We start from the raw sequence: 20,800 nt of genomic DNA on the forward strand, positions 1-20,800 counted from the left end.
GACTGTTTTGAGCACTATATCAAGAACTGGCCTAATCTGATGACAGTTTGTGAACAAAATCGTGAAAAAATAGATGGCACTATCACAGCTGAAGTTCTCACCATGGGCTTAAGAGAAATGTTGAACACATGCTGAGTACCCTGAAGCCTATTTCTGTAGCCTTGAACAAAAGGCAGGGAAATAGCTGTTCTATTGCTGACTCTGTTGAAATTTGGAAGGAATTAACTGAGATCTTAAAAAGAGAAATATGCAGAGTTAAATTACAAGCATTTAAAAAAAAAAAAGAATGGGACAAGCACTATCTCCAGTTCATTTTCTTGAAAATATTCTCAATACTTGGTACCTGGGTCAGACCTTAACTGCTGAAGAGGAGGAGATAGCTATGACATGGCCATCCAGCAATCATCCCTCCATAATGCCAACTATAATAAACTTCAGAGCTAAGGGCGAACCATTCAAAAAATATATGTTTGCTGATGATGTTTCAAAGAAAGTCACACCAGTAAACTGGTGGAAGTCACTTAAGCACTTGGATTCAGAGACTGTTGAAGTGATAATCTCACTTTGAACAGCAGTAGCTTCTTCTGCCAGTGTAGAAAAAATATTTTCTTCTTTTGGACTAATTCATTCCAAATTGAGAAATGTTTGGGACCCGAAAAAGCAGGAAAGTTTGTTTTCTTTTCCAGATTATGAACAAACAGGAAAATGAAGGTGAAGATGAATGAGTTATCTGTAGAAGCCAATATCTGAAGTTTCTCATGTTCACCTGGCTGACATGCCGATTTAATATTTGTGGTTTTTTTAATATTTCATTGAACTATTTTAGTTAAAAACAATTTTAACAAAAACAAACCTGATTTTAAAAAACTTGAATGTTTAACTAAGTTCAAAAATTCATATGCTTGTTTTGTTAAAATATTACATGTTTGCTGTTGAAGAAAAAAATCCAGAATACATAACGCTGTTGTTTTAATTCAATAAAACAATTTAAATATCTGTCTGGTGATGTTCTCCTCCTAATATAGCATGGCAAGAAAACTCTCCAAATATTAATGATTAACCTGTTGAATTGGAGATAGTTCACCTCCCAATGACTTCATAAATATCTGCTTCAATCACCTTTGGTAAATGAAATAACCAAACAATCATTCATTTTCTGATATAGCTGTAAAACTAATCTGAAAAGTTTTCAAAATAAATCACTTAAAAATATAAAATAAAAATCAAATCAAATCCACCCTGATTTTTTTTCATTTTTTTCCTCATTGTTTCAATACAGGGGTGAATTAAGGTTGTTTCAGTGCCTTTACTGATAATAAGATACAGTTTAGCTACATAATTTCTTCAAATTTAGCCTAAGCACAAATTTCAATAAGTTTATTTTTTATGGAAAATCTGAAGTGTCAGCTTTATTCCATCAAGATAATTCAGGACAGAAAACAGAAAAGTGCTAAATTCCTTAAAGATGTCTGTTTTTAAAATTATACTAATTCAAACTAACACATTTACTTGTGAATTCTCAGAAAATTCATTCTGTGCTCAAAGAATAAGTGCAATAAGTTTGGTGAAGATATGCTTTATTGTGCACATGTTACAAAGGTTGAATCCTTGATTTACAAGCAAAACTCAATTCAATCTCAATGCAAACCCAATTAATTAGAGAGGCTACCAGTGCCTCTATAATTAAATACCTTTCAAGGTTAAAAAAGGTTTCAGTTTGAAATATCACACATTCAGATATATTATTACATTACTGAGCGATCTTTGATGTTACATTAGTAATGAAACAGAAAAGAAACATAATAAGAGGGACTAAGAGAACTATCTATACCTGTACTGAGATATTCAACATTTGAATTAAAATGCAGTAAACATGAAAAGAAACATTTGTTTAAATGAGTGTCAGGTGGATGGACCCCTGAACATAGGCAGAGTCTCAATTAAGTAAATAGGTCTCCACATGCATTCAGGGGCCCACTCATGTCAAGCTCATTGCAAGACCATGGCCCACAGTAACAGTCAAAGGCACTTTCCTATACTAATATCCAGAAATCACATATTTTTGATATAGGCAAATTCTGCATAATATTGCACATTATTAGATTAGGGCACTATGACTTTTCTATTAACATTTATGTTCCTGGCCTACGTCTCACTCATATTTTTAAATAGAAATCTACAAGCAGTTTGATTTCAATACAATGAACGATTGAGATACAAAAGGAGCACTTAAAGACGACAAAGTCATTGCAGAGAAACTGGGGTCCCATATGAGGAGAGATTAAAGAGGCTAGGACTTTTCAGCTTGGAAAAGAGGAGACTAAGGGGGGATATGATAGAGGTATATAAAATCATGAGTGGTGTGGCACAAGAAAGTGAATAAGGAAAAGTTATTTCTTGTTCCGATAATATAAGAACCAGGGCCCACCAAATTAAATTAATGGGCAGCAGGTTTAAAACAAATAAAAGGAAGTTCTTCTTCACACAGTCAACCTGTGGAACTCCTTGCCTGAGGAGTTTGTGAAGGCTAGGACTATATCAGGGTTTAAAAGAGAACTAGATAAATTCATGGAGGTTAAGTCCATTAATGGCTATTAGCCAGGATGGGTAAGGAATGGTGTCCCTAGCCTCTGTTTGTCAGAGGGTGGAGATGGATGTCAGGAGAGAGATCACTTGATCATTACCTGTTAGGTTCACTCCCTCTGGAACACCTGGCATTGGCCACTGTCGGTAGACAGGATACTGGGCTGGATGGACTTTTGATCTGACCCAGTATGGCCATTCTGATGTTCTTATTGAATTAAGCATGCATGAATACAGTTTCTTGCAGTGTCTTCATCACACCAAATTCTTGAATCATATTTTGTATCTAATTCCATGTGCAGCATGCTAAAAATATGTCTCAAAACAATCTTCATACACTTTTTTAAGGAATTGTACTGTATATGGTATATCAAACTATGAAGTTAGTCTAAAAGAAACAGATTATACTGTCTGTCATCTAGGACTACTTATTTTTTTACTCAAGATATGAATCTATTTGTATTTTCACAATTTTAAATGCAACCCAACATATAATATAAAGTACCACATGTTTCTGACAGTTTAATAATTTAAAGAAGTCTAAGATTTTCAATATACTCCTATGCCTAGAGGAAATATATTTACAAATTAAATTCAAATACAGTGCAAAATGTTAAATGTTCAGAGCCTTCTTTGTGGTTCTAATTGTATGCGTCAACTAAAGACTAGAGAGAATTGTACTAAATTATATGGAACATACTGGTGCTCACTATTTAGGCTATCTATTAACTGCCAATCAAACTAATAACAGTAATTTTTTCACTAATTTTCTTGGTGCAGCTGTTTATAGAATATCCTGGGCGGGAACATTTCAATAGACACATAATAATACAGACATCAGAAAATGAGAGCCACATCTTTTGTTCTACAGTCCTCATAAAGACTAAAATGTAGTGGGAGAGGGGGTTTCTGAATGAATCAGCCAGATAGTTCAGCCAGTTTAGATAATCTGGTCAAGAGAGGCCTGTAAAAGCTGATCAGTGATCTCATAAATGTGATTTACACTACCTTCAGCTCTTAATTAATCTTATCTGTCTCCTCTCTCCACTAAGCACATTGGGCTAAATCCTTGGGTGCACGGTTTCTATGCTATATGCAAGTTGCTTGGTGCGCATGGAGTTGCTGTATCCCTCTAAATTACACATCCCTAATCCTGGGTTTTAGCTGCACGTTTTTATGCCAGAGTAAAATATATTATGCCAGGTGGTGGAGAGGGTCAGAGCCACCCACTGGCCAGAGCTTCGCCATCTCCATTTGTGTTTAGAAATTTGGAAGGGACAGAAATATTTTCATAGAAAAATCGTGTGTTCATCATGGAGATTGATTTTTCTAGGTACTAGGACTAGACAAAGGAAGGGAAGAGCTTCCCTTTACTTATGGGGCCATCACTGGGAAAGGGGCCGCCATACACTTAGTGAATACCCGGCAGGCCGCCAAAAGCCCAAACGGGAGCACCCTGAACTGGTAGTGCTGGCCACTGACCACAAAGTGAAGAAATCGTCTGTGGGCCGGGATAATGGAGATATGAAAGTACGCATCTTTCCAGTCGAGGGCAGCGTACCAGTCTCCCAGATCCAGGGAAGGAATGATGGAGGCCAGGGAGACCACTTCACTTTCCTTATGAATGTGTTGAGGTCTCTCAGATCCAGGATAGGCCAGAGCCCACCCTTGGCTTTGGGGATGAGGAAATAGCGGGAGTAAAATCCCTTGTTCCTGAACTCCTGAGGAACCTCCTCTATCGCCCCTATAGCGAGGAGCAATTGCACCTCCTGCAGAAGGAGTTGTTCGTGCGAAGGGTCCCTGAAGAAGGACGCGGAAGTGGGGTGGGAGGGAACAGAATTGGATAGAATATTTCACGTTCACTGTGCTGAGGACCCAGCAATCTGACACGATCTGGGAGCAAGCACGGTAGAAGTGGGACAGTCAATTCAAAAAGAGTGGGTAAGGAACCAAGCTTGGTACAGGTGCTCCGTCCTCAGTTGCATCTTCAAAAGTTTGGCTTCGGGCCAGGAGCTGTTTCGAAGAACCTTGGCCTTGGCCTGAGGAGGACTACGACGGGCACCTCCTATTATTCCTGGACGAGTCTCACCTCAGGGGCCTGGAATAGAAGCAGGACAGGACCTGAGGCTTAAATGGTTTTCTTTGGGGTGCAGGTGTGTGGAACCCCAAAGACTTTAGAGTCGCCCACGAGTCCTTAAGACTGTGCAAGCGAGAGTCTGTATTTTGGGCAAACAAGCCTGCACAGTCAAAGGGCAGGTCCTGGATAGTGTTCTGGACCTCCAGTGGTATACCCGACACTTGCACCCATACATTGCGTCTCACTGTAATGGTATTGGCCATAGTCCGAGCCGCCGAGTCTAACACAGCCTGGAGGGAGGTTCTTAAGACCACCCTACCCTCCTCTAGAAGCACATTAAACTCCTTGCACGAGTCAACTGGGAGTAATTCCTGAAACTTTGCTAATGTTCTCCAGGAATTGAAAGCATAGCGGTTGAGTACCGCTAGGTGGTTGCTGGTTGGCCACTCGAAGCTGGAGCCCACCAGTCGAGTAGACCTTTCAGCTGAAAAGGTCCAGCTTCTTAGCGTCCTGTAACTTTGGAGCGGGACCTGGCTGCCCCTGCCACTCCTTGTGATTTGCTGCATCGACCCAGTTGAGTCCCCAGTTGGGGGTTGGTGAAAAGGTGTTCATACCCTTTCTGCAGCACAAAATAATGTCTCTCCACCATTTTAGCGGTGGGTGGTACTGAGGACGGAGTCTGCCAGAGCACCCTAGTAGTGTACTGGATCGCTCTCATCAGGGGCAAGGCCACCCTAGATGGACCCTCTGGGGCAAGGATGTCCACCATCGGGTCTGACTCCTTCGTGACCTCCTCTGCCTGGAGGTTTAGGACCACACTCCTAAGAAGGTCCGGGTGTTCCCTGGTATCCATCATCGGTAGGGTGGTGGTGGTGCCCGCTACTGCCTCGTCCAGCAAGGAGGAGGCCCGTGGGACTGGGTCTTCCTGCCCTTCTGGCTCCCTAGAGGCTGGGTCAGGTGCGTCGGTCTCCCCCGTGGCTGAAGGTGGCTCCAGTACAACTGATGGCACTGATTCGGGTGCTACGCCTGAGTGTGGAGGCCCAGAATCCTTGTCCCGTGCGGGGTCCTCTGGAGCCCTGGGGGTGTGTGACATCACACTGACGTTGCTAAGGGGGGAGCACAGGGTGCGAATGCCACCGATACGGCCCTGGAGCCCTGACCGTGATGATAGGCCCAAGGAATCCAAAAGGGCCATTGTATTGGGCCCTGCCACTGGGGTGGCCAGGATACCGCCGGTGCCGACGAGTCCACGACTCTGCTGTGCCAGGCCCGCGAGCAGTACTGGCTGCGTCGGGAGACAAAAGACACAGCCTCTGACTCGGAAGAGTACTCTGAGCCCGACCACGGGGAGGACGGAGCCCAACAGTGCCGGGGAGCCATACTGGGAAGATGTGGAGTGGCGCTGTAACATCATGGGCTTGCCCTGATGATGAATGGGGGCGGTGCTGCCATCGGTGCCATGAAGGGTGCTGGAGATGGTGCCACATGAGGCACCGTCATAGATGCTATTGTCGGTGCCGCTGACAGTGCCTGAACTAGAGCCAGCGTCCTCAGTGGTGCTGGAGCTCACATCTCTGGACCCAAGGACTGTGCCGTCATGTCAATAAGGTCCCGCGCTGCCTCGTGGTTATCCGGCATGGAGGCAGGGTGGAGCTCTTCCCTCCAAATCCTCCCGAGTCGGGGAGTCCACCAGCATTGGACTCGACTGACCTCCAGTTGGGGCCGGAGTCAATGCAGTCAGGTCTTGAGAGCCAGGCTGTGGGTGTCCTGCCGCAGGATGCACCCCACTGGAATTCCCTCGCAGCTTCTTAACGGGGGGAACGACCCCGTCCGCCTTCTTTTTCTTATGTGGCACCAGGGACTGTGAGCGGTGCTGCCTGCTAGAGCTGGCCTTATAAGCCAGGGAGCAGTGCTGATGCTCCTTGGAGGAGTACTTCCTCAGTGCCAGGGCATCCCACACCGAGGCTGGGGTGTTGTGCACCCATGATGCCGGTGCCGTTTCTGGTACCAGCTGAAGGCGGAGGGTTGACTCCATCAGGAGGAGCTTTAAACGATAGTCCCGCTGTCTTTAGTCCTGGGTCTATAGCGCCTGAAAACTGGGCACTTGTCTGTCTGATGACCTTCTCCTAGGCACTTAAGACAAGGAGCATGGGGATCACCTCTAGGCATAGGTTTCGCACACCTCTCATACGCCTTAAACCCCTGCGACCGAGGCATGCCCCAGTGCCTGGGGAAAATGGGGGGGGGGCAAAGTAAGCTTAACTAACTATAAACTACTATACAACTACTGTTAATACAACTCAATTAAACTATTTACAAATAAGAAAAGGGAACCACTAGGTAGCCACTTGCGAATGCAAGAGACTGAGCTGCTCCAATGACCATCACTGACAGTAAGAAAGAACTGAGCAGGCAGCAGTCGGCAGGGACCTATATACACTGCCATGAAGGCGTCACTCCAGTGGTCTCCACAGCCGACCTGACGGGTAGCGCTAGAGAAAAAACCTTCCGAAGATCATACATGCAGCGCACACACACCTATTGGAATGCACATGAGCAATCACTCAAAGAAGAACATAATCTTTTTGAAAGTCCTGACCTGCCCACAGCTCTCTGCTTCACCCCGCCTTTTCCCTACTGCCTCAATTGTTGAGGCAAATATATTCCCACACAAGATTACATCTATAAAAAGACACATTTAAAACAGAGTAAGGCACATACCATTGATAGAGTAGTAATGGAGGACAAGACAGATGGGGAATTATACTGGTGTTTGCTGAATTACTGAAATAATCATAGAATATCAGGGTTGGAAGCGACCTCAGGAGGTCATCTAGTCCAACCCTCTGCTCAAAGCAGGACCAATCCCCAGACAGATTTTTGCCCCAGATCCCTAAATGGCCCCCTCAAGGATTGAATTTGCAACCATAGGTTTAGCAGGCCAATGCTCAAACCACTGAGCTATCCCTCCCCCCACTCCCCCAGTGCACTGTGTAAACTGAAAGGCAGTGCTGAATTAGGGCTTGTCTTCACAGAGAAGTTAGTGCTCAGCAAGCTAGAGTGCAGCACACTAGCTACTCCGCACTAACTCCCTATGTGGACATGTTTACTGTGCACTAAAAGTGCCTTGGGGCATTTTAGCTAAGTATACTTATAAGCACACTAAGCTAAAGTACGGTTGGGCATTTGACCAGTCCAAAATAATTGGTTAATTGACTAATCAAACATTGGTCAAATATGGTCAAATAATGACAAAAATGGCCCAATATTTTAAAGCACTATTATTAGAACAGTAGCAACAGTAACAAAAGTGTAAATTTTTATGGTCTTCAATAGGCTTAGCCTAGTTACAAAAATCAAGTTACTTAAATGTGTAAAAAATATTAAACACAATGAAATGAGGTTCTAAAAAATGAAAGAATTATTACTATCTTTTTTAGACATGTCAGGTAAGCATTTAAATGCAAACATTCAAGACTGAACAATTACAAAAAAAAAGTAATTTTTAAATTACTAGGTAGGCAGCAAGCCAACTCTTCATGCAGCTTGCTTTTTATTATCTTCTTTTTCTTTATCAACTTCAACTGCTTCATCTATATCTTTGTCATCCTCATCAGTTATCAGTATCTCCATCTCCTTCTTGCTCTTTGTCTGATAACTACGGAGTCATCTGTCATTTTCTTCTCCAATCTTAAATTATGATGCATAGTCACCAGATTCCCAGTAGTGGAGGTCTTCAGTCTATTTCTGGTTTTTGAACGAATGATTCTGCAAACCAACCAAATTCGTTCTTCACAAGCAGTAGTACACAGAAGTGTTAAAAGAATTTCTACCACTTTGTAGCTAGAATGCAATGAGGACACAACCCTTTCCACCATGATGGAAGAGCAAAATATTTCATTTCAGCTGCTGGGATTGCACTCCGTATTGTTTTATGACTGAATGAGCTAATTCTTGCTTTATAATTTGCTGCCTCAGTCAGAATTGTTTGTTCATTTGTATATCCTTTAAAATTTGCAACAGTCACTATGAAGTTACAGGCTGAATTAAACTTATCATCAGAAATGGCTTGGCCCCTGAAGTGTGGCTCAACAGGGTAAGTGGCATTATGTGCAGGAGTGATCAACTGATTTTTCCATGATATTATTTTGTCTATTATCATCTTCTCTTCAGCTATTGCAAGTGGACTGTGTTCTTTTTTCTCACAAATATGTCTCTTACAAGTGTTGTTGTAGCCATATTGGTCCCAGGATGTGAGAGACACAAGGTGGGTGAGCACATATATTTTATTGGATCAACTTCTGCTGGTGGAAGAGACAAAGACAAGCTTTTGAGCTACACAAAGTCTCTGCCACCAACAGAAGTTAATATCCTTTATTGGATCATCTCACCCAAATATGTTATTAACACCAAGAACAAGTTCCGGAACATCAGACAATACAGAACTATCATTTTCCAATTCGGAACGGACTGAGCTACAAGTTCAGGCAGTGAAATGAATTTTTGAGTTTCGCATCTAAAAAGGCATTGTCTTCAAGAATATCAGTGAGGATTTTTCAGAGGCAGCATCCAGCCACCATTTCTTCAAGCTGACTGACTAGCTTTCTTGCTTATTTGAAGATCTTTGAGACATTTAATAGAAGATGCCCATTGAGTATAACAAGCCTTACTCAGTGTGGATGAAACTGAGTGCTGTATTAAATGACACTGAAAAAGGCTGCTGATACTGCTTTGTTTTTGAAAAAATTGACAATGCTTTTTATTTTCGACGCATGATAAGAAAGTTGTCAGATCTTCAATTTCACCAGTAAAAACCTGCATCATATGGGCAGCTCATTCATAACACAGAACATTTATCAATGAAGATCAAGCAGAGCTTTATATTAGCCACTTTGTCAGCCACAAATGAAATAACCTTCCGTGGACCCAAGTCCATTATATTTTTTTTAACTGGTCAGCTATACACTGGGCTGTGTAATGATGCTCAGTTATGCACTGGAACAAGTAAAACTCTGGTTGTGGAGCTATTATCATGAAATTGATGACAGTCTCATTGCTCCATCCATCAGACACTAGAGACATGAGAAGTTCATGCAATAAGAACACCAGCTATCTTTTTTCACATCATCCACTTCAGCATTCAGAAGACTTCCTGCAATCTGTTTCCTACTTGATATTTTGTAAATTGGACAAAACTTATGAAAAAATTATAGCATATAAAGGATTTCTGACTATATGAAGTGTACTACTAGCATAAATACCTCTAGCAAATGTACAATTAAGTTCATTTTTTCTGGTAACAGGACACTATCCAAAAACCTCTTACTACCACTTTCATGAAAATCTGAAGACTTTCCAGAAGTAGAAGTTTTAAATGCTGAACCAGATAGAATAGTAAAATTCTTATTAGAAGATGAAGAAATGGCATTAGTTTCACTTTCATTGTCATATCACTATCTTCATCAAAAGACGCCATCTGTCGTGATACTGCTGCCAAAGCCAAAGTAGGAGAATGCAGACAAATTTTGAAGCAGACCACTTTTCTTGTTGTTTGACCATAATGATCTATCTTTGACAGTAGTTGGACATATATCAGAAGAATTCAACAAGTGTTCCTTCATTCTAAATAAGTGTGTCATACTCAGAAAAAAGAACTTCCACACAGTTGGAATAGTTTTTCCATGTTCCTGTCTAGCAAAAGATTTCCATACAAATGATTTTGGCTTTTTCCAACTCTGCATAATTTATTATGTCACTGGTGGGTGAGGTAGAATCTTTTATTGAACCAACTTCTGTTGGTGAAAGAGAGAAGCTTTCAAGCCACACAGAGTCCTGTGTACTGTTATTAATGTCTCATTACTTCTGGAATGCTCTCTAGATTATGAAGTATTTCTTGTATTTCGGTCAACCAGTAGCCATTCAGTTCTATTTAAACTGCTGCTATTCCAGATGATTCCAGTCAATCAAAATGCTTTTGGGCATGCTGCCCTCTCCTCCCCAGGACCCTTATAGACTCCCAGATCACATAAAGGGGGGACAGGTGGCCATTCCTCCCTGCAGCAAAAACCATCAATTCATAAGCAGCAAAAGGAGCAGAAACAGAGCAGGGAGAGAGGGACTTCTATAGCGATGTGATGTCACAACACTGTCAATCGCACAGACCTTTTTATATTATCAGCAAATTGTTGGCTGAGGATACAAGGGAGGTGTCGAATAACAGGCGATTAACATTATTTGACTGGTCAATTGACTGGCTTACCAAGCCTAAGGTAAAGCACACAAAGATGCTTTAAGAATGTACACATACGGAGTTAGTGAGGTTGCAGCTACTGTGCTGTAAATTCACACCCTAGCTTGCTGTGCACTAACTTCTCATACAGACTGGCCTTATCTGAAGATTGTGAGTGTGAAATGGCTCAATTACACCAACTAGGCACCACAGGTTCAACATAAGTCACTGAACTGCATGGCAACTCAGGATTGGTCAAGTATATCCCAAACCCGCAAGAAGTTCCCAAGTAGGCGAACCCTGAGGAAGTTCCATAGTATACTTTTATGAGCACTTCACACTCATTTTACATCATCACAATGACACAAACGAAACACAACATACTCAGAGGTTCAACCCATTGCTGTGTTGATATGTTCATAGCTAAAACATCAATGGAATTCTCAATATACAGTAAGAGAAAGAGCACACACACTAACAAACATCTGAAACTACAGCGCCCCCCCCCCTCCGCCCCAGCCCCGCCTCCAGACCTGCCCCAACTCCGCCCCCTCCCTGCCCCTATTCGACCGCTCCCCAAATCCCCGCCCCAGCCCTGCCTCTTCCCCAAGCGCGCTGCGTTCCTCCTCCTCCTCCCTTCCTCCCAGGCTTGCCACATGAAACAGCTGTTTCACGGCGCAAGCGCTGGGAGGGAGGGGGGAGAAGCAGGACACTCGGCCGCTTGGGGAGGAGGCAGAGGCGGAGCAGAGGCAGAGGTGAGCTGGGGCGGGTCGGGGAGCTCCCAATGGGTGTTCCGCACTCAATTTTTCACCGTGGGTGCTCCAGCCCAGGAGCACCCACAGAGTTGGCACCTATGGCTGTTAGAGTAAAATTCTCACACTCTAGAAATTTTCTTCTCTATATAATAGTAATAGCTCCAAAATGCATTTAAAACTACAGTTTCATATTGAAAACTGGACAACTGGCCTAGAGAGTACTGTATTGTGTGATGGTTTCAGAGTAGCAGCCATGTTAGTCTGTATCCGCAAAAAGAACAGGAGTATTTGTGGCACCTTAGAGACTAACAAATTTATTAGAGCATAAGCTTTCGTGGACTACAGCCCACTTCTTTGGATGCATATAGAGTGGAACATCTCCTCAATATATGTTCCACTCTATATGCATCCGAAGAAGTGGGCTGTAGTCCACGAAAGCTTATGCTCTAATAAATTTGTTAGTCTCTAAGGTGCCACAAGTACTCCTGTTCTTTTTGTATTGTGTGAGGTCAGCAATAATGTAAGACCCAAGAACCCAATTCTCATATTCAGATTTATTTCCAATCAATATGTACTTACAGCTCCTGCCTAAGTCTTCTTATCTTTGCTTTAGCATCTGCTAGCTCCACTGACAAGTGCTGTCTGCTTTCAGTGCGTTTAATGCCTGGAGATCCACAAGGTGATTGTGCTGCTGATGCATGAGGTAGAAAATGAAGACAGTCCCGTTCTTCAGAAAGCTCTATGATAGTCTAAGAAATAAAACACAACAAGCATATAAGCACTTCAGATGGCTGTTTATATGTCAAAAAGTAACAATTAACTTTTATAGGTACAGTAAGTCAAAAACTGAAATGATACAAGAACTAAAGTAATATGGTCTTGTAAAAGAACGAGTTGGAATCAGGAACACTGGGTTCAATTCCTGGCTCTGCCACAGACCTCCTATGTGTCTTTTGGCAAGTCACATAATAAGATTTTCAAAAACAGAAGCTTAAATTTAGACTTCTAGTCTCATATTTAAGTACCAAGTAAGAGGCCAATTCTCAAAAATGCTCACTACCCAACAGTTTCTATTGACTTTACTGAGAACAGCAAGGTTCTCAGCACTTTTGAAAATCAGTTTATTTATTTAGGAGCTGTGACACTGGGCCAAAAAGGCTTAAGCAACTTGCAGGCTAAATGACCCAAATTCAACCTTTAAAGACATGCTAGAGAAGTATGTAAATGCTAATTAGGGCTATTCCTTATAAATAGGAAACATAGCTATGTTGAATAGACTAGAGTTTTGAAATGCAAACCTGTATTGTTAGAGAATTAGAGGTAATACTAATGGTATGTGTTTTTATGTCTTGTTAGTTGTTAACCATGTAAATCAGTGGTGAGCAACCTGTGGCCCACGGGTTGCCCACTACTGATGTAAACAGATAGTTCCTGTCTATTACTATAGCTATTGATTCAGTGATCAAAAGGGAACATTAACATTTAGATTAAACTTGGGTGTAATAGTGTCATTGTCTATATTTCTTTGAAGGTTGTAGTAAACTGTTTATGACCTGCTTAATGGATAATTACCTTATGCTAATTAATGCAACCACTTACCTGTGTATACATAGGAAATAGGTTTCAGGGTAGCAGCCGTGTTAGTCTGTATCCTCAAAAAGAACAGGAGTACTTGTGGCACCTTAGAGACTAACAAATTTATTAGAGCATAAGCTTTCGTGGGCTACAACCCACTTCTTCGTATGCATCCGAAGAAGTGGGTTGTAGCCCACGAAAGCTTATGCTCATAGGAAATAGGTAATTCTACTTCAAAGCAACTATTCTTCACCCAACGGATCAACCTGATATTGGACATTGGACTGAACTTATGGACTAATTCTGACAGAACTCTTTGCAACTCTAAAGCTCATCATCTCTACTATGAAACTGACAATTTATTCAAGTCTGTATGTATAATGATCTTTTAACCAATACTCTCTCTTTTTTAATAAATTTTAGTTTAGTTAATAATAATTGTCTGTAAGTGTGTATTTGGGTAAGATCTTCCCTGATGCTCCCTGACTCAGATGAGAGAAGAGTTGAGAGCCAGGGAGGGACAAAACCATCAAGTCTCTAGCTATTATATAGGAGGTGCAGAAAATACCAATATGGTACTGGGTAGCATGGTACTGACTACGAGGTGGGAGGCTTCATCAGTAATGACCCTGTTAGTGCTGGTCTTGCAAAGAAGTCAATGGGGATGATCTCGTTGACCAAAATTACCAGTACCAGAGTCATTAGTCGGAACTGAACTGTTAGAGACGGTGCAGAAGAGAACGGTACTGGGTTCTTTGAGGAACAATTTTGAGGAACTGGGTTCTTTGAGGAACATGGCAAGATGGGGTGTGAAACTAAACTGCAGTAGTCTGCCATGGTATAACAGTCTGTGTGCACCCTGTTGATGCGTGTTAACAGTCCTCTTTGAAATGGGACTAGTTCAGAGCGCGTTAATGAACTGTTAACGTGTGTCAGCAGGGTTCATATGGACAGTGAGACTGCAGCAGGTTACTGCAGGGTAGATTCACACCCCAGTTTGCCATAGTCTAGTTGTTCGTAAACACAAACTTTATGTTGCTGTATGGGCACTAAGCAGCAGTATGTCAAAGTGCACTACAGAACTTTTAGTGAGGTAGCAGGGTCCACATGGTGACTTGGACCAATGGTTCTGAACCAGACGTAAGGGTACCCTTGGGGGTGCACAGAGGTCTTCCAGGGGGTACATCAACTCATCTAGATATATGCCTAGTTTTACAGCAGGCTACATAAAAAACACTAGTGAAGTCAGTATAAACTAAAATTTCACATAGACGTGACTTGTTTAACTGCTCTCTATATAATTTATATTCCAATTGATCTATTTCATAATTGTATAGTATGAGAAAGTACGCAATCTTTCAATAATAGTGTGCTGTGACATTTTGAATTTTTATGTCTGATTTTGTAAACAAGTAGTTTTTAAGTGATGTGTAACTTGGGGCTACGCAAGACAAATCGGACTCCTGAAAGGGTACAATACCCTGGAAAGGTTGAGAGCCACTGACTTAGACCTGGTCTACACTACAAACGTAGGTCGAGAAATACTCTTTCTTTATTCTAAGCATGGGGATTTGGTGGGTGAAAGGGGAGGTACAGGGAAACTGATGCAATGGAGGGGATGGTATGGGAAGGCACAGGAAGTGGCACACATTACTGTGGCTCATTACTGAAACAGGTTTTCAAAGTCTCCCGAAGAGGCAGAGCTCCTTGCTGGGCTCTGGGCTCTTCTTATTGCCCTGGTATCTGGCTGCTCAAAATTAGCTGCTAGCCTATCTGTCTTCTTACCCCACATCCCTGTGGAAACTTCTCTCCCTTCACCGCACAGATATTATGGAGCCCACAGCAGGCAGCGATAACAATAGGGATATTGCTTTCACTGAGATTAACCTAGTAAGCCAACTGCGCCAGTGACTCTTTAAATGTCCAAAGGCACATTCCACCACCATTCTGCACTTGCTCACCCTACTGTTGAACTACTTGAGGTGGCCAGTGTATGGCTTCATAAGCCATGGGAGCAAGGATTAGCTGAGTCTCCAAGGATCACTATTGGAATTTCTACATCATCAGTGGTTATTTTGCAATCTAGAAAGAAAGTCCCTGATTGCAGCTTTATGAACAGACCTCTGATCCTAAAGATGCGCACGTCATGCACCTTTCCTGGTCATCCCACGTTGATGTACATGAAATGCTCCCTGTGATCCACCAACACTTGCAACACCATTGAAAGGTATCCCTTTCAGTTTATGTGGTCTGGTGCCAAGTTAGGGATACGCATGTCATATATTGCCCACCGCAGTTAGGGAACCCCATTGCAGCAAAACCATCCACTATGTCCTGCACATTTCCCAGAGTCACTACCCTACTTAGCAGAAGTCAATTAATGGCCCTGCAAACTTGGATCACAACAGCTCCCACAGTGGATTTACCAACTCCAAATGGATTCCACACTGACCAGTAGCAGTCCGGCATTGCTAGCTTCCACAAAGCAATCATCGCTCACTTCTCCGCTCTCAGAGCAGCTTTAGTATTGCTGCACTTCAGGGCTGGGGAAAGCTCTGCACAGAGTTCCTGGAAAGTGGCCTTCCACATTTGAAAGTTCTGCAGCCATTGTTCAACATCCCATAACTACATAATGATGCAATCCCACCAGTCATTGCTTTTTTCCCGGAACCAGAAATGGAGTTCCACCGTGTTCAGCTGCTGTGCACCTGCTAGCAGCAACTGGGAATTGTTTCATTCTATGGCTTGCAACAGGGCTGCTTGAAGGACATTGCAACGTTCTGTGCAGCAGCTCATGTCTCAGCTCTGGAAATACTGCAGGATAAGGTGTGAGGCGTTTGTAATGCTCACAACAAGAGTGCACAGCTGAGCAGGGTCTATAACTTCTTGAGCTATGACTTACACATGACTAAGCCAGGCTTTTGAAAACAGGCATGAGAAAGTATGGGTTGTTTGCCACTAATATCATGGTAGGGAGACAGGGAGGGAGGAAACTGCATCATGGGAGGTCGAAGCCATGTTCCCATTCTACCCTGAGACAATGTTTTGGTCCCACGAGGCATTGCAAGCCCTTCCTCAAACCCCCTAAGGCTAGATGCACTGTGGGATAGCTACCCATAGTAGCTCTCTGCATCGATGCAAGCGCTGCTAGTGAGGATGCACTCTACTAAGACAATGAGTGTGGTTTGGGCAAGCACGATCAACTTAATTACTGCAGCGGTTACATGTCAACTTAAATTAAGCTGGGGTAAGAGGTAGATATGCTGGAGGGTAGGGATAGGGTCCAGAGTGACCTAGACAAATTGGAGGATTGGGCTAAAAGAAATCTGATGAGGTTCAACATTGACAAGTGCAGAGTCCTGCACTTAGGAAGGAAGAATCCCATGCACCGCTACAGGCTGGGGACCGACTGGCTAAACAGCAATTTTGCAGAAAAGGACCTGGGGATTACAGTGGATGAGAAGCTGGATATGAGTCAGCAGTGTGCCCTTGTTGTCAAGAAGGCTAACAGCATATTGGGCTGCATTAGTAGGAGCATTGCCAGCAGATTGAGGGAAGTGATTATTCCCCTCTATTTGGCAGTGGTGAGGCCACATCTGGAGTACTGCGTCCAGTTTCCCCCCCCCCCCCACTATAGAAAGGATGTGGACAAATTGGAGAGAGTCCAGCGGAGGGCAACAAAAATGATAAGGGGGCTGGGGCACATGACTTATGAGGAGAGGCTGAGGGAACTGAGCTTGTTTAGTCTGCAGAAGAGAAGAGTGAGGGGGGGGATTTGATAGCAGCCTTCATGTACCTGAAGGGAGGTTCCAAAGAGGATGGAGCTCAGCTGTTCTCAATGGTGGCAGACGACAGAACAAGAAGCAATGGTTTCAAGTTGCAGTGAGGAAGGTCTAGGTTGGATATTAGGAAACACTATTTTACTAGGAGGCTGGTGGAGCACTGCACCACCTCCCTAGGTAACCCATTCCAATCTCCATCCTTAGAGGTTTTTAAGGCCCAGCTTGACAAAGCCCTGGCTGGGATGATTTAGTTCGTGTTGGTCCTGCTTTGAGAAGGGGATTGGACTAGATGACCTCCTGATGTCTCTTCCAACCCTAATCTTCTGTGATTCTATGAAATTAAATTGACTTAACCTTGTAGTGTTGACATGTCCTTAGTGTGTGGCAGGCTACTGCACTGTAGAATTACATCCTGTCTTGTCCTGAATTAACTCTCTGTGTAAATATGTACAAAATAAGTGCTGACAACAGTGAGCTGTGAGGCTTGACTTTGCAGCCACAGGCAGTAAGAAGGAACTGTGAGGGGGCTGAGGCAGCCCTGCTCTTTTTGCCCTCTGATGGAGGCATCAGGACACAGGGTGCATGTGTCATCCCCAGAGGTACAGCTAATCAAGTCCCCAGCTCAAGTGCACAGGGCACACACACACCTAAGGTAAAGGAACTAAAGTGGAAAATATATGTGCACAAGAACTGCCTGACTTTAGGCTCCTACTTACAAAAATCTTGCATTTAATCTCTCTTTTGTCTTCTTCCTCAACTGTAAAATGGGGTATTAATACTTACCTATCTCTCCAGGATATTTGGGGTAAAATTAATTAATATTGTAAAACAATTTAAGATCTTCAGATGAAAGGTGTTATGATTGCAAAAGCTTTTTTTGTTGTTTTTGTTAATAGTATTGTGCTAGTGCCTGAGGTTCCCAATCAAGATTGGAGTCCCATTACTCTAGGCTCTGTATCAAAATAAGATATGGCCCCTACCTTAAAGAGTTTACTATCTAGAGCTCCAATCCTGCAAAGCCCTACATATATGCTTAACTGAATGCACAGTGATCAATCCCACTGAAAAGAAAGCCACATTCATGGGACTGTGTGATGAGCTCACACCAGCCCTGAGACGCAAGGACACGAGAATGAGAGCTGCCCTGCCGTTGGAGAAGCGTGTGGCGATTGCACAGTGGAAGCTGGCTACTTCAGACTGCTACCGATCAGTCGCTAACCAGTTCGGAATGGGAAAGTCGACCATTGGACTTGTGTTGATGCAAGTGTGCAGGCTCAGTAATCGCATCCTGCTCCGAAAGACCATGACTCTGGGCAACGTGCGTGACATTGTGGATGGCTTTGCATATATGTGCTTCCCTAACTGTGGAGGGGCGATCGATGGTATGCACATTCCAATTCTGGCACCGAGTACATTAATCACAAGGGGTATTTCTCAATGGTTCTCCAGGCACTTTTGGATCACCGTGGGCATTTCATAGACATTACCTCTGGCTGGTCAAGAAAGGTGCATGACGTATGCATCTTTTTGGAACACTGGCCTGTTCAAGAAGCTGCAAGCAGGGATTTTCTTCCCAGACCAGAAGATCACCGTAGGGGAAGTAGAAATGCCCATTGTGATCCTGGGAGATCCCGCCTACCCCTTAATGCTCATGAAGCCATCCATGGGGCAACTTGAGAGTAGCAAATAGCGGTTCAACAACAGGCTGAGCAAGTGCAGAATGACTGTGGAGTGTGCATTCAGCCGTTTAAAAGCCTGCTGGCAATGCCTGTATGGGAAGCTGGACATGAGGGATAATAATATTCCTATGCTTATAGCCGCATGCTGTACACTCCATAATATTTGTGAAGGGAAGGATGAAAGCTTCACTCAGGGCTGGACCACAGAGGCTCAGCGCCAGGAAGCTGAGTTTGAACAGCCGGAGACCGGGGCTATTAGAGGGACGCAGTGCAGGGCCATAAGGATTAGGGATGCTATTGAAATTTAAAGCTGAAAGCCACTAATATTTATTGCTATGCTCGGGAATGCAGTGCTTGTAATGCTAGGATGTGATTGGTGCACATGAGGCAAGAAGGGGCCTTAACATAGCTGTATGTATGTTGCTTTGCAGTGGTCTTTTTGCTTTAACTTAATAAAGATTGCTTTCAAACAAATACAATTCTTTTATTGAAAGACAACAACCAGAGGAGAGAGTGAACTGAAAAAATTCATCGGCAGGGATGGGGGAATAGAAGGAATGTGGGAATGGAAGACCTCAAAAGGAGGAGAGGTCTTGGCATGGCTACAGATTTGTGTATGTCCAGGGATCATAACCAACCTTCCCCTTTGGAGTACGATGCAGCGGGTGCTGTACTTCAGCAGGGCCAAACTGCAGATGGAGGGTGTTGAGTGCAGTGGGTATTGGGAGTTCACACTGCTCGACTGTGAGGAGGGAGGAGTGGAATGCTGAGGCTAGAGAGTGGAGCCAGGAGGTTGATAAGAGTTTGCTGGCAGTGTGAAGGGTGTGCATGGGAAAGAGTCTTGTGACAGTGGCTGCAGGGGAGGGCAGGCACGGAACTGCTCAGTTTGAAGAGCTAGTATCGCCTGGAGCGTGTCCGCTTGGTGCTCCATAACTGTTAAGAGCCGCTCCGTGGCTTCTTTCTGGTGTGCCGCGTTCTCCTTTCGGTCCCTCTTCTCAGTGTCCCACCATTCCTTCAATTCCTTTTTCTCGGTGGCGGAGTGCATCATAACCTCATGCATAAAGTCCTCCTTAGTTCTTCTTGGACACTTTCTAATTCTTCGCAACCGTTCTGCCGCCGACAAGGGAGGCTGTCATAACTATAAAGGGAAGGGTAACAGCCCTCCTGTGTACAGTACTATAAAATCCCTCCTGGCCAGAGACTCCAAAATCCTTTTACCTGTAAAGGGTTAAGAAACTCAGGTAACCTGGCTGACACCTGACCCAAAGGACCAATAAGGGGACAAGATACTTTCAAATCTTGGTGGGGGGGAAGGCTTTGGTTTGTGCTCTTTGTTTTGGGGGTTGTTCGCTCTTGGGACTGAGAGGGACCAGACATCAATCCAGGTTCTCCAAATCTTTCTGAACAAGTCTCTCATATTTCCAACTTGTAAGTAAACAGCCAGGCAAGGCGTGTTAGTTTTTATCTTTGTTTTCTCAACTTGTAAATGTACCTTTTTGCTAGAGTGTTTATCTCTGTTTGCTGTAACTTTGAACCTAAGGCTAGAGGGGATTCCTCTGGGCTCTTTAAGTTTGATTACCCTGTAAAGTTATTTTCCATCCTGATTTTACAGAGATGATTTTTACCTTTTTCTTTAATTAAAAGCCTTCTTTTTAAGAACCTGATTGATTTTTCCTTGTTTTTAGATCCAAGGGGGTTGGATCTTGATCCACCAGGAGTTGGTGGGAGAAAGGAGGGGGATGGTTAATTTCTCCTTGTTTTAAGATCCAAGGGGTTTGGATCTGTATTCACCAGGGAATTGGTGAAGAGTCTCTCAAGGCTACCCAGGGAAGGGAATTAGCACTTTGGGAGTGGTGGCAGCGGACCAGATCTAAGCTGGTAGTTAAGCTTAGAAGTTTTCATTCAGGCCCCCACATTTGTACCCTAAAGTTCAGAGTGGGGAAGCAGCCTTGACAGAGGCTGTCCTCCCAAGGTCATCTCTGTGAAGTTTAAATGCAACATTTTACAGAAGCATTATTGTTTGCGACACAGACAACACTGTTTCAGTGGTTTGAAACATAGCCAGTATTCACATACCTGACACTACCTGGCTGACCCCAGGCAAGCACACATAAGCCACA

The 20,800-nt window shown here is 43.4% G+C and overlaps 1 protein-coding gene across 16 annotated transcripts in view; it reads right to left on the reverse strand.

Moving 5' to 3' along the window:
- Nucleotides 1–20,800, reverse strand: part of CCDC88A (coiled-coil domain containing 88A) — a 410,515-nt gene that overhangs the window by 243,014 nt on the left and 146,701 nt on the right. For all 16 annotated transcript variants that reach the window (XM_065590781.1, XM_065590785.1, XM_065590783.1 and 13 more), the window contains one exon: nucleotides 12,224–12,393. In XM_065590781.1, the coding sequence (XP_065446853.1) occupies nucleotides 12,224–12,393 (170 nt within the window). The remainder of the gene's footprint in view (nucleotides 1–12,223; nucleotides 12,394–20,800) is intronic.

Source organism: Chrysemys picta, chromosome 3 (assembly GCF_011386835.1).
Source record: "Chrysemys picta bellii isolate R12L10 chromosome 3, ASM1138683v2, whole genome shotgun sequence".
Taxonomy (NCBI): Eukaryota; Metazoa; Chordata; order Testudines; family Emydidae; genus Chrysemys; species Chrysemys picta.